Source organism: Perca flavescens, chromosome 22 (genome assembly GCF_004354835.1).
Source record: "Perca flavescens isolate YP-PL-M2 chromosome 22, PFLA_1.0, whole genome shotgun sequence".
Classification (NCBI taxonomy): Eukaryota; Metazoa; Chordata; class Actinopteri; order Perciformes; family Percidae; genus Perca; species Perca flavescens.
Genome location: NC_041352.1, coordinates 25,447,064 through 25,462,620, shown reverse-complemented (window position 1 = coordinate 25,462,620; position 15,557 = coordinate 25,447,064). Strand labels below are relative to the sequence as shown.

General features: G+C 41.0%; 1 protein-coding gene across 1 annotated transcript in view; it reads left to right on the top strand.

The window, feature by feature from the left end:
* The window catches only part of LOC114549626 (sodium channel protein type 4 subunit alpha B), a 345,707-nt gene that overhangs the window by 237,104 nt on the left and 93,046 nt on the right, over positions 1-15,557 (top strand). The window contains exons 17-18 of the mRNA XM_028570008.1: positions 2,453-2,614; positions 5,578-5,772. Coding sequence (XP_028425809.1) covers positions 2,453-2,614; positions 5,578-5,772 — 357 coding nt within the window. The remainder of the gene's footprint in view (positions 1-2,452; positions 2,615-5,577; positions 5,773-15,557) is intronic.

Here is a 15,557-nt window from a genome sequence, read left to right as displayed (position 1 = left end):
CACCACAATCACCAAAACACAGTCAAGGGCCCTTCATAAATCATATTTCCATTAATCATGTTTGTTTAATCACAGTAGCTACCAGTCATTTAAAAAACGTTGCTATCTATGATTGTTAGATTGCTAACGTTAGCTCATAGACTGTGCGTTAGCTCAAAATGCCATTCAAGTGACAGCCTTTCTTGTGTTTGATTGCTAACATGTAGCTAACAGTCATTTCAAAAATGTTTTAGCTATGATTGTTTGATTGCTAAAGTTAGCTCAAAAATCCGTTAGCATTTTGGAGGCTACTTGTCGCAAAGTGACGCATGCGTGACTCAAATCTGCACTCGACTCACATCGGGCAGTGACAGGCCCCGAGAGGCAATTAGTTGTACAGTACAGGCATATTGACACATAATCCACAACACAAAAATTGAACCAAATCAAATATGTTGCACAATGTCATAACTAAATAAAACTACTGCACATTACTTTGCATATATTCCCATGTTGGGCAAGTTACTGCAAATTAATAATCAGTTACAGTTACTAGTTACTTATTTTAGAAGTAATTGAATTGCTTTACCAATTACTGTATATCAAAAGTAATTAGTTACTAGGGAAAGTAACTTAAAGTAAGTTACTTTTATGTCTATTTTTTAAATGTAAATATGAACAGTAGTGAACAGTCAAACTCAATAAACATAATTTTTTGACCTATTTATTATAAATAACAGGGCATCAGGCCTTCAAATCAAGCAGTAGTACAAAAGTCCCTTTTAATACTCAGTCACATAACCACATTAAGCCCAATGAAATATTGTAAACTAACTTTGTTTTTTTAGCTCAACCTGCATTTTAGTTTATTCTCTGTCGAAATAGCTGGAAAACATCTTCCTGCACATTTGCCCCGAACCTCCATTTGTCACTGGTGTTTTGCTTATTAGTTGCCTGAAGGCAACTGACTCGACAGATGACAGAGGATGCATGTCATCGACAACATACCCAGCAATCCATTTACTCAGCTCTACCTGGCTTATTGGCTGCAGTGAAAGTCCGTGTAACATCTAGCTTTGGTTGTTTGCGTGGGGGGGCGCCTTCAGCATCCGTAGGGCTGGGCGCTTTTACTACTAGCTTTGTCAAAGCGTGTTGCCTCAACAGGTGCTTCATAGGACTTGAATTGCTACTCTTAGATGTGGATAGCTTCTTTACACCTGCACATGATTGACAACTCACCACTACATTTTTGTCTTTAAAATTTTTTTGTCTTTAGGTCCTATAGGCCTTAGTGGTCCACTAATACTGTATCTGAAGTCTCTTTTATATAGGCCTTAGTGGTCCACTAATACTGTATCTGAAGTCTCTTTTATATAGACCTTAGTGGTCCCCTATTACTGTATCTGAAGTCTCTTTTATATAGACCTTAGTGGTCCCCTAATACTGTATCTGAAGTCTCTTTTATATAGGCCTTAGTGGTCCCCTAATACTGTATCTGAAGTCTCTTTTATATAGGCCTTAGTGGTCCACTAATACTGTATCTGAAGTCTCTTTTATATAGACCTTAGTGGTCCACTAATACTGTATCTGAAGTCTCTTTTATATAGACCTTAGTGGTCCCCTAATACTGTATCTGTAGTCTCTTTTATATAGACCTTAGTGGTCCTCTAATACTGTATCTGAAGTCTCTTTTATATAGACCTTAGTGGTCCCCTAATACTGTATCTGAAGTCTCTTTTATATAGACCTTAGTGGTCCCCTAATACTGTATCTGAAGTCTCTTATATATAGACCTTAGTGGTCCCCTAATACTGTATCTGAAGTCTCTTTTATATAGACCTTAGTGGTCCCCTAATACTGTATCTGAAGTCTCTTTTATATAGACCTTAGTGGTCCCCTAATACTGTATCTGAAGTCTCTTTATAATAGAGAGCTGTTCAAAATCTGCACAGCTTTCTTACGTCACTAGCCGAAACGAGGCGCCAAGGGGGCTAACCGTTAGCATGCTAGCGCTACCATGCTAGCTCATTCTCAATGGCTAAACACTGCTACAACACACACTAATTCACCCTAATATACTAAATAAATTGTAAATAACTACTTACATGTCCCTGTTCTGCAGGTATTCCTAATCCTGCCTTGTACTGACTGCAGTTGGAGAAACAGCTAGCTAGCTCATGTTATCCTTTCCTAGCTACTGAGCATGTGCGACTGACATCAAAGATGTTACAGAAGTTGAGAGGTCTCACTCTGTAGCTAAAACAGATAGCTCAACACACAGGGTGAAAAGAGAAGCTGCAGCAATGGGCAGTACAACAAAAATATAGTGTTTTTTGAAAATTAAACCATGTAAACCTATACTGGTACGATCTCAAATCACAATTATATACCTGAAAATGAGCATAATATGGCCACTTTAAAAGGTGACCTTTTATTCTGAAATGTCTCTTCCGGTGTGTCTCTCTGCTTCCAGCTTCGTGTGTTCAAGCTGGCCCGCTCGTGGCCGACCCTCAACACCCTGATCAAGATCATCGGGAACTCCATGGGCGCTCTGGGAAACCTGACGCTCGTCCTCGCCATCATCGTCTTCATCTTCGCCGTGGTCGGCATGCAGCTGTTTGGTAAAAACTACCAGGTAACTCTCACCGAGACACTTACGGGCTTGGATCTGAACATGTAGGTTTTTGCAGCGCTGGAAGAAGTATTCAGACCCTTTTACTTAAGTAAAAGTACTAATACCACACTTTAAAGGTCCCATGACATGGTGCTCTTTGGATGCTTTTATATAACCCTTAGTGGTCCCCTAATACTGTATCTGAAGTCTCTTTTATATAGACCTTAGTGGTCCCCTAATACTGTATCTGAAGTCTCTTTTATATAGACCTTAGTGGTCCCCTAATACTGTATCTGAAGTCTCTTTTATATAGACCTTAGTGGTCCCCTAATACTGTATCTGAAGTCTCTTTTATATAGACCTTAGTGGTCCCCTAATACTGTATCTGAAGTCTCTTTTATATAGACCTTAGTGGTCCCCTAATACTGTATCTGAAGTCTCTTTTATATAGACCTTAGTGGTCCCCTAATACTGTATCTGAAGTCTCTTTTATATAGACCTTAGTGGTCCCCTAATACTGTATCTGAAGTCTCTTTTATATAGACCTTAGTGGTCCCCTAATACTGTATCTGAAGTCTCTTTTATATAGACCTTAGTGGTCCCCTAATACTGTATCTGAAGTCTCTTTTATATAGACCTTAGTGGTCCCCTAATACTGTATCTGAAGTCTCTTTTATATAGACCTTAGTGGTCCCCTAATACTGTATCTGAAGTCTCTTTTATATAGACCTTAGTGGTCCCCTAATACTGTATCTGAAGTCTCTTTTATATAGACCTTAGTGGTCCCCTAATACTGTATCTGAAGTCTCTTTTATATAGACCTTAGTGGTCCCCTAATACTGTATCTGAAGTCTCTTTTATATAGACCTTAGTGGTCCCCTAATACTGTATCTGAAGTCTCTTTTATATAGACCTTAGTGGTCCCCTAATACTGTATCTGAAGTCTCTTTTATATAGACCTTAGTGGTCCCCTAATACTGTATCTGAAGTCTCTTTTATATAGACCTTAGTGGTCCCCTAATACTGTATCTGAAGTCTCTTTTATATAGACCTTAGTGGTCCCCTAATACTGTATCTGAAGTCTCTTTTATATAGACCTTAGTGGTCCCCTAATACTGTATCTGAAGTCTCTTTTATATAGACCTTAGTGGTCCCCTAATACTGTATCTGAAGTCTCTTTTATATAGACCTTAGTGGTCCCCTAATACTGTATCTGAAGTCTCTTTTATATAGACCTTAGTGGTCCCCTAATACTGTATCTGAAGTCTCTTTTATATAGACCTTAGTGGTCCCCTAATACTGTATCTGAAGTCTCTTTTATATAGACCTTAGTGGTCCCCTAATACTGTATCTGAAGTCTCTTTTATATAGACCTTAGTGGTCCCCTAATACTGTATCTGAAGTCTCTTTTATATAGACCTTAGTGGTCCCCTAATACTGTATCTGAAGTCTCTTTTATATAGACCTTAGTGGTCCCCTAATACTGTATCTGAAGTCTCTTTTATATAGACCTTAGTGGTCCCCTAATACTGTATCTGAAGTCTCTTTTATATAGACCTTAGTGGTCCCCTAATACTGTATCTGAAGTCTCTTTTATATAGACCTTAGTGGTCCCCTAATACTGTATCTGAAGTCTCTTTTATATAGACCTTAGTGGTCCCCTAATACTGTATCTGAAGTCTCTTTTATATAGACCTTAGTGGTCCCCTAATACTGTATCTGAAGTCTCTTTTATATAGACCTTAGTGGTCCCCTAATACTGTATCTGAAGTCTCTTTTATATAGACCTTAGTGGTCCCCTAATACTGTATCTGAAGTCTCTTTTATATAGACCTTAGTGGTCCCCTAATACTGTATCTGAAGTCTCTTTTATATAGACCTTAGTGGTCCCCTAATACTGTATCTGAAGTCTCTTTTATATAGACCTTAGTGGTCCCCTAATACTGTATCTGAAGTCTCTTTTATATAGACCTTAGTGGTCCCCTAATACTGTATCTGAAGTCTCTTTTATATAGACCTTAGTGGTCCCCTAATACTGTATCTGAAGTCTTTTTATATAGACCTTAGTGGTCCCCTAATACTGTATCTGAAGTCTCTTTTATATAGACCTTAGTGGTCCCCTAATACTGTATCTGAAGTCTCTTTTATATAGACCTTAGTGGTCCCCTAATACTGTATCTGAAGTCTCTTTTATATAGACCTTAGTGGTCCCCTAATACTGTATCTGAAGTCTCTTTTATATAGACCTTAGTGGTCCCCTAATACTGTATCTGAAGTCTCTTTTATATAGACCTTAGTGGTCCCCTAATACTGTATCTGAAGTCTCTTTTATATAGACCTTAGTGGTCCCCTAATACTGTATCTGAAGTCTCTTTTATATAGACCTTAGTGGTCCCCTAATACTGTATCTGAAGTCTCTTTTATATAGACCTTAGTGGTCCCCTAATACTGTATCTGAAGTCTCTTTTATATAGACCTTAGTGGTCCCCTAATACTGTATCTGAAGTCTCTTTTATATAGATCTTAGTGGTCCCCTAATACTGTATCTGAAGTCTCTTTTATATATAGACCTTAGTGGTCCCCTAATACTGTATCTGAAGTCTTTTTATATAGACCTTAGTGGTCCCCTAATACTGTATCTGAAGTCTCTTTTATATAGACCTTAGTGGTCCCCTAATACTGTATCTGAAGTCTCTTTTATATAGACCTTAGTGGTCCCCTAATACTGTATCTGAAGTCTCTTTTATATAGACCTTAGTGGTCCCCTAATACTGTATCTGAAGTCTCTTTTATATAGACCTTAGTGGTCCCCTAATACTGTATCTGAAGTCTCTTTTATATAGACCTTAGTGGTCCCCTAATACTGTATCTGAAGTCTCTTTTATATAGACCTTAGTGGTCCCCTAATACTGTATCTGAAGTCTCTTTTATATAGACCTTACTTAGTTACATTTTGTGAAAGTATCTCTGGTTCCTCCCAACAGGACTGTGTGTGTAAGATCTCGAAGGACTGCACTCTCCCTCGCTGGCACATGAAGGACTTCTTCCACTCGTTCCTCATCGTGTTTCGAGTGCTGTGCGGCGAGTGGATCGAGACCATGTGGGACTGCATGGAGGTGGCGGGTCAGCCGCTCTGCATCCTGGTCTTCATGCTGGTCATGGTCATCGGGAACCTGGTGGTGAGTGACCTTTGACCCGTGTAAGGGCTGATGAATGATACGAATGTGCTTCAAACATAGGAGAGGTTCTCAAAACTTATTACAGTAATTTACCTCGTGTGAATTGTCTTTTTAACCCCCTGAGGACAGAAAACACACACTCACACATAGAAAACAAACACACTCACTCACAGAAAACACACACATACACACACACACACTCACTCACAGAAAAAACACACATATACGCACGCACTCACAGAAAACACACACATACACATACACACTCACACACAAAAAACAAACACACTCACAGAAAACACACACATACGCACACACACACAGAAAACAAACACTCACAGAAAACACACACATACACACACACACACTCACACACAGAAAACAAACACACTCACTCACAGAAAAAACACACACATACGCACGCACTTACAGAAAACACACACATACACACACACACACTCACACACAGAAAACAAACACACTCACTCACAGAAAAAACACACACATACGCACGCACTTACAGAAAACACACACATACACACTCACACACAAAAAACAAACACACTCACAGAAAACACACACATACACACACGCACACACACACAGAAAACACACACATACACACTGACTAACACTCACAGAAAACACACACTCACAGAAAACACACACACCCACACACAAAAAACACACACACATACTCACTTACAGAAAGCACACACAAACACACACTCACAGAAAACGCACTCAGAAGACACACTTACACACACACACACACACTTACATAAAACACACAGACTTACACTCAAAAAAAACACACACACACACACACACACACACACACACACTCACAGAAAACACACACACACACACACACACATTCGCTCACAGAAAACGCACACACACACACACACTCACTTACAGAAAACGCACACACACACACACACACACACACACACTCACTTACAGAAAACACCTTGGAGCATTGCTGTTATGATGGAGGATTTGCACCGTAATATTTGTATTAGTAATCTTCTACATGTGTGTGCTGCTGTGTGTCCCTGTGTGTGTGTGTGTGTGTGTGTGTGTGTGTGTGTGTGTGTGTGTGCTGCTGTGTGTCCCTGTGTGTGTAACAAGCATAGTGTGTGCGCGCTGTGCACGAGCCTAGGAGCATTTTACTAATGCTCTGTTAAAATAACAATGAAATGCTGCGTTATTGACTTTATACCAGGTTTTTGTTGGTCAATGGTGCGATCACTTCCCGCTGCCTCAAGATAGCAATACTCCCAGAATGCACCTGAACACACCTCCCTGTAAGACCAGCACGCCCAGAATGCACCTGAACACACCTCCCTGTAAGACCAGCACGCCCAGAAGGCACCTGAACACACCTCCTTGTAAGACCAGCACGCCCAGAATGTACCTAAACACACCTCCCTGTAAGACCAGCACGCCCAGAATGCACCTGAACACACCTCGCTGCAAGACCAGCACACCCAGAATGCACCTGAACACACCTCCCTGTAAGACCAGCACGCCCAGAATGCACCTGAACACACCTCCCTGTAAGACCAGCACGCCCAGAATGCACCTGAACACACCTCGCTGCAAGACCAGCACGCCTAGAATGAGATATTTTGAATTACAGCTGCCCCCGTTTTGGTTTGTGTTTCTGTGGGTCATTTACAAAGGATGTTAATGCTTTTGTTAGAAAGCTGTGTGTGTGTATACGTGTGTGTGTGTATACGTGTGTGTGTGTGTGTGTGTGTGTGTGTGTGTGTGTGTGTGTGTGTGTGTGTGTGTGTGTGTGACCATCAGATAAGGGTACTTTCTCTTCTCCAGTTACCGCCTCCTGTCTGATCTGAATCCCTCTGATTAGGACGGACACACACACACACACACACACACACACACACACACACACACACACACACACACACACACACACACGACTGATTGATTGATGCGCTTAGAGGTGAAGAAATGTGACGTGTTCATGCTGCTCAGGGGGGTACATTTTATAGTAAGGCGGGTAAAATGAGCTGTGTGTGTGTGTGGGGGGGGTGTGTGTGTGTGGGGGGGGTGTGTGTGTGTGTGTGGGGGGGGGTGTGTGTGTGTGTGTGTGTGTGTGCGTGCGCGCATGCGTGTCTCTGTGTGTGTGGGGGGGCTGTACAGTGTAAAATGAGATGACAGATGGTAATCAGAAGAAAGGAAATCTTTCCTCTCCTTTTCTCCGGCAAGATGAGTGCTCGTGTGTGTGTGTGTGTGTGTGTGTGTGTGTGTGTGTGTGTGTGTGTGTGTGTGTGTGTGTGTGTGTGTGTGTGTGTGTGTGTGTGTGTGTGTGTGTGTGTGTGTAAGTGATTAGGCTTGTTCAACATGAAGAAAACACCAGCGAGCCGCTCATGTTTCCAGTTACATGAGAGTTTAGCCGACGATAACTGAGCATCACATGCTGCGACGGAAAGCTAAGTTTAGGCACAAAGAATGACTAGTTAAGTTTTGGAAAAAGATGGTGGTTTAGGATTAAAACACAGTGAAAGTCTTTTATTTTTCCTGGGAATTGAACTCCGCTATCATGGTCGCTTCGTATTATTACGCAAACATCTCACACCCTCATACTCTGCTTCTGACTGGCTAACTAAAATAAAACCAAGGAAGAACATTTATTTGTTTACGATACATTATTCATTCACCAATAAAATTGGTGTCCCTAAAGGTTGGATTTTTCCTCATTTTTTTTAATTAAGGCATTAAGATCAATTTCCAAAAGATGTTTTTTTTTTTTTATTCCTCTTTTTAGTCAACTTTAGCATGGGTGTATTCACTTATGCTTAGCACTGTATGTGCACAAATGGTTCATGGGGTCATTTACATATGCTGCTGGAGAAAAAGTCAGGACATCAACAAACTACATAATGTTTTTATGCATTATATCAGGAATGTTTACACTGAGTTTTTTGGAAAACTGCCCAGCAGTCATTTGATATCTGGACTTTAAGACAGACAGACAGACAGACATCACAACATCAGTTCTCCCCAACCAAAGGCTACCAGTGGGCTACATTAACTCTATTTTAATCGTGGGCAATTTTTTGGGCCACACTGAAATGACATTGATATCACCTATGGTTGAAAGCCGTCTGTACATTCCTTTCTAAGGGAAGTTAAAGGTGCCCTGCCATACAAAAAACATTTTTCCTTATATATTTTGAAATCTGTCAGGTCCATATATGTGTGTGTGTGTGTGTGTGTGTGTGTTATGTGGTGAATGTGAAAATGAACTGCTTCCTCCTCTGTCAGCTCTAGCCACTGAACAGAAATAAGCAGAGAAATCAGAACAATCACAAAAGCTGGTCAGTCTGACATCATGGTGCCTGAGCTCATTACTATTCATGAGCTCGCCCAGTTGGGCTGGATAAAGGATTCTGACAGCCAGGCTCTCATTGGCTAGCTGTTAGCCAATCAGAGTCAAACAGCTTAGCTTGTTTAATATCAATGAGAACTGGCAGAAATCGAGCTGAGTCTTCCTGCAGGCTTTCTATACCGCGCTAGAATGGCTTGAAACAAGGTAACCAAGGCATTTTATCCACAAAAAATGTTACAGAGTCCATGGTAGAACTTCAGACATTACCCCAAAGTCATGAAATACGTGTGGCAGGGCACCTTTAAACTCAGGAATTTGGGTAATTTTGCACAGTTTCAATATAATTAGTGTGGAGGGATGTCTTTTATTTTGAAAGGGGGGGTCTTTTAGGCAATGCTAAATGATTCAACTTATTTAATAGGTTTCTATACAATTATGTGTTTCAGTGTGTGTGTGTGTGTGTGTGTGTGTTTGTGTGTGTATGCACAGCAATAATAGAGTCTCATTCATCTATTTAGCTTAATGGTCTCATGGATATTTAATAACGAGCTTGATAGGCCAGACAGCCTTTACACACACACAAACACACACACACACACACACGTTGTCAACAACCTCTTATTACCTCCTATCTTACCATACACATGCGGGTGTGTGTGTGTGTGTGTGTGTGTGTGTGTGTGTGTGTGTGTGTGTGTGTGTGTGTGTGTGTGTGTGTGTCTCATGATGCCCGAACCTTTCCCATTCAGGTGATTTATCCGCATTGGAATAGCCTCATTGTGCCCAGCTGTGTGTGTGTGTGTGTGTGTGTGTGTGTGTGTGTGTGTGTGTGTGTGTGTGTGTGTGTTTGTGTGTGTGTGTGAAGGCATCCATGCATTCATATGTGTGTTTATGATTCTGTTTTTTTGTTGCAACATTTTGCTACAAGGCCGAGTGTCACCCCTCGTAAAGGTCAGCGAGGGAATGGAGAGAGGGAGGAAGAACAGAAAGTAGAATGGAAGGATAGATGGACGGATGAAGAAGACAAGGGAGAGCACATGGGACAGGACATGAAGAAAGAAAAGAAAGGATTTTATTTTTTTAAAAGGCAAGAAGAGAGGGGGGAGTGGGAGAGAAGAAGGGATGAAAAAGGAAAAGAAGGCAGACGGGGAAGGGAGGAAGATGGAGGAGACAAGAGCAGGGGACCATCGTCTTGGAAACAGTCGCCAGGGAGGATGGTAGACCTTGTTGTCGTCGTTGCATGTTACACTAATACCCAGAAGGCCCCGGGGCAGGGGAAAGGATCAACTGTTAGTAGACCTATCTCACACACACACACACACACACACACACACACACACACACACACACACACACACACACACACACACACAGACACACACACACACACACACACACACACACATACAGTTTCCTAATTTTCATAATAATAATTTCCATAATTTCATTTTAAACAACAACACACAGCTAATGACGTGTGTGTGTGTGTCTCGTGTGTGTGTGTGTGTGTGTGTGTCTGTGAGTGTATCTGTGTGTGTGTTTTCCTGTGTGTGTGTGTGTGTGTGTGTCTCTGTGTGTGTGTGTGTGTGCATGTGTGTGTTTTCCTGTGTGTGTGTGTGTGTGTGTGTGTTTTTCTGTGTGTGTGTGTGTGTGTATATGTGTGTGTGTTTTCCTGTGTGTGTGTGTGTGTGTGTGTCTGTGTGTGTGTGTGTGTCTCTCTGTGTGTGTCTGTGTGTGTGTGTGCATGTGTGTGTTTTCCTGTGTGTGTGTGTGTGTGTGTGTGTGTGTGTGTGTGTGTGTCTGTCTGTGAGTGTATCTGTGTGTGTGTTTTCCTGTGTGTGTGTGTGTGTGTGTCTGTCTGTCTGTGTGTGTGTGTGTGTGTGTGTGTGTGTGTGTGTGTGTGTGTCTCTGTGTGTGTGTGTGCATGTGTGTGTTTTCCTGTGTGTTTCAGTGTGTCTGTCTGTGTGTGTGTGTGTGTGTGTGTGTGTGTGTGTGTGTGTGTCTGTGTGTGTCTCTGTGTGTGTGTGTGCATGTGTGTGTTTTCCTGTGTGTTTCTGTGTGTCTGTGTGTGTGCGTGTATATGTGTGTGTGTGTGTGTGTGTGTGTGTGTGTGTGTCTATGTATATATTTTCATATATGAAGCTGCAGTGATGCCATATATTTGCCCCTCTGCTTTTTCTCTGGAAGCTCTTCCTCTTTAAAATTACATTTCTGCAGACGACCTGGTTTGTGAACACGACGTGTGTGTGTGTGTGTGTGTCTGTCTGTCTGTCTGTCTGTGTGTGTGTGTGTGTGTGTGTGTGTGTGTGTGTCTGTCTCTCTGTCTGTGTGTGTGTGTGTGTGTGTGTGTGTGTTTCTCTTCATGACAAACGAGCGGCTGAATGTGTTTCCCTGAGCTAGCACTTCTACCTGCAGCACACCTGCCGACAGACACTCCTCCTCTCCTCCCCCCTTCTCTCCTCTTCTTCCCTCCTCCCCTCTCCTCCCCTCCCCTCATCTCCTCTTCTCTCCTTCCCTCTCCTCCTCTCCTTCCCTCCTTTCCTCTCCTTCCCTACTCTCCTCTCCTCCCCTCCCCTCATCTCCTCCCCTCTCCTCCTCTCCTCTCCTCTCCTCCTCTCACCTCCTCTCTTCCCCTCCCCTCATCTCCTCTCCTCTCCTTCCCTCTCCTCCTCTCCTCTCCTCCCCTCACCTCCTCTCCTCCCCTCACCTCCTCTCCTCCCCTCACCTCCTCTCCTCTCCTTCCCTCCTCTCCTCCTCTCTCCTCTCCTCTCCTCTCTTCCTCTCCTCTCCTTCCCTCCTCTCCTCCCCTCCTGTCCTTCCCTCCTCTCCTGTCCTCTCCTCCTGTCCCGACAGAGATAGTCCTTTAAAAAAAAAAATTCTTGCGGATGTTTTAAATGTTTAAAAAAAGGATCTTCCTCTTTAACAGAAAGGTCGACCTCCTTAAACATCCTTTCCATAATGTTGTCAGACACTTGGAATATTATTCTGAGCCTGTCTGCGGCAAAACAAGCAATTTTGTGAACGTAAATAGCCTACAAGCTGCACTATTGCCCTGTTAACTCACATTGTAGCTTGTTTCTCTGAGTACCGACAAAGATTGTTGTTCCCATCAGTCACCTAGACACAGAAACATGGGGAAAACAAGGTCCTGGTTGAAAAAAATGTAAATCACTGCGCAAAGTACAATAAACTCAACAGCACAAGAAGCTTTGAGTTTGTTTTCGAGGAAGAAATAATTCTTAGTTGCTAATAAATCACTGTGTTGTTTTTTTCGGTGTGTTTGTGTCTGCGAGCACACTGGGGCGTCGTGTGGAGTTTAAATCATTTTCATATTCTGGGAGCTTCACACAGCGAGGTGCAGACCCATAGAGCTGTATGTCCATCGGAATAAAGAAACTCCTGGTTTAACAACAACTGTTCTCTCTATTTAACTGGATTTATTTTCCCAAAATGTGTTTGGCTACATGGCTACATACATCAATACCCAAAGACCTTAAAAACTGGTTCCTGAGACGTTTCAGTTGTTGAATAATGATACACAAATGCAGATATAGTTAACATTTTGACACAAAAATAACCACTAAGGTCTATATAAAAGAGACTTCAGATACAGTATTAGGGGACCACTAAGGTCTATATAAAAGAGACTTCAGATACAGTATTAGGGGACCACTAAGGTCTATATAAAAGAGACTTCAGATACAGTATTAGGGGACCACTAAGGTCTATATAAAAGAGACTTCAGATACAGTATTAGGGGACCACTAAGGTCTATATAAAAGAGACTTCAGATACAGTATTAGGGGACCACTAAGGTCTATATAAAAGAGACTTCAGATACAGTATTAGTGGACCACTAAGGTCTATATAAAAGAGACTTCAGATACAGTATTAGAGGAGACTTCAGATACAGTATTAGAGGACCACTAAGGTCTATATAAATGAGACTTCAGATACAGTATTAGGGGACCACTAAGGTCTATATAAAAGAGACTTCAGATACAGTATTAGGGGACCACTAAGGTCTATATAAAAGAGACTTCAGATACAGTATTAGGGGACCACTAAGGTCTATATAAAAGAGACTTCAGATACAGTATTAGTGGACCACTAAGGTCTATATAAAAGAGACTTCAGATACAGTATTAGAGGAGACTTCAGATACAGTATTAGAGGACCACTAAGGTCTATATAAATGAGACTTCAGATACAGTATTAGGGGACCACTAAGGTCTATATAAAAGAGACTTCAGATACAGTATTAGGGGACCACTAAGGTCTATATAAAAGAGACTTCAGATATAGTATTAGGGGACCACTAAGGTCTATATAAAAGAGACTTCAGATACAGTATTAGGGGACCACTAAGGTCTATATAAAAGAGACTTCAGATACAGTATTAGGGGACCACTAAGGTCTATATAAAAGAGACTTCAGATACAGTATTAGGGGACCACTAAGGTCTATATAAAAGAGACTTCAGATACAGTATTAGGGGACCACTAAGGTCTATATAAAAACATCCAAAAAGCACCATGTCATGGGACCTTTAAATTTATAAACATGGTGTTTATAACCGATGTTTGCCATCATGCTTTGTGTCCGTATACTTTCGGTCGTATTTTTCTAGTTTTGTATTTGTAATATTTGCTCGTTTTTACACTTAACCAGGATATAAAACCTCACAGGAGCTAAATCGGTTGATAACACAGACACTGCCTTTGTTTCTCATCTTCTCCTCTGCTCTGTCCTCTCTCTCTCTCTCTCTCTCTCTCTCTCTCTCTCTCTCTCTCTCTCTCTCTTTTTTTACTTCTCTCTCCCTCCTGGTGGATTAGTGATTCTCTCTGGTTCTTCTCTCACGTTGCAAGACATTTTTTTTTCCCAGGGGGCTTTGCTCACGGTGGTTTCTTGTGGCGAGGAGAAGCACCCAAAACAGATCGTGTTACTGCTCATTTATCACCAGCGCTACCACCCCCCTCCCTCGGCTCTGTGGATGCTGTAGTTCTTCAGGCGTGCGTGCGTGCGTGCGTGCGAGCGAGATGCTGTTTCCAGGGCAGCAGCTGTTTCCCGGACTACCTGTTCAACTTTACTCTAATTCAGAGCTGTGAATGTTTCCGTGTGGATGAAGTACTCTGTACTGTTTGTTTACTTCATTTGGTACCTCTTTTTTTTTCTTTACTTCATTCGCGGTACTGTACTTTACTGTATTTACTTCGCTTGAAGGTCATTGGCTGCAACAGAGACGAAATCCGTCCGTCTCTTTAGATGCTAAATGCTCTCTAAGGCTGGTTACACACTTCCTGCGTGGCGTGTGCATGTTTTTACACACCAGAAAGATGTCTGACTGCTGCTGCTGCTGCTAGCCATGTCTGGACACATTGATGTTTCCCATTGATAAAATGAAATAACATGTTAAACATAAATATATACTGATCTGATTACAGCAAAGACAACGTCGGCAGTATTGACGGCAAAAAAGGTTACAGAATATTTTGTTGCAATGTTAGAAAATCTATTTTATTTTTTGAAATACATCTATATATACAGTACAGGCCAAAAGTTTGGACACACCTTCTCATTCAATGTGTTTTCTTTATTTTCATGACTATTTACATTGTAGATTCTCACTGAAGGCATCAAAACTATGAATGAACACATATGGAATTATGTACTTAACAACAAAGTGTGAAATAACTGAAAACATGTCTTATATTTTAGATTCTTCAAAGTAGCCACCCTTTGCTTTTTTTGATAACTCTGCAAACCCTTGGTGTTCTCTCAATGAGCTTCATGAGGTAGTCACCTGAAATGGTTTTACCTTCACAGGTGTGCTTTGTCAGGGTTAATTAGTGGAATTATTTCCCTTATTAATAAAAAAGCAAAGGGTGGCTACTTTGAAGAATCTAAAATATAAGACATGTTTTCAGTTATTTCACACTTTTTTGTTAAGTACATAATTCCATATGTGTTCATTCATAGTTTTGATGCCTTCAGTGAGAATCTACAATGTAAATAGTCATGAAAATAAAAAGGAAACGCATTGAATGAGAAGGTGTGTCCAAACTTTTGGCCTGTACTGTATATACATCTATATACATCTATATATATATATGTGTGTGTGTGTGTGTGTGTATAAAACTATAATATATATATATATATATATATATATATATATATGTGTATGTATGTATGTATGTATGTATGTATGTATGTATGTATATATATGTATATGTATATGTGTGTATATATATGTGTGTGTATAAAACCTAGAGACTTTCATTACTCTATATATATATATATATATATATATATATATATATATGTATGTGTCATTTAACTGACGCTTTTATCCAAAGCGACTTCCAAGGGCTTAACTAGGGGTTAAGTGTCTTGCTCAGGGACACATTGGTCGATGTATTGCAGT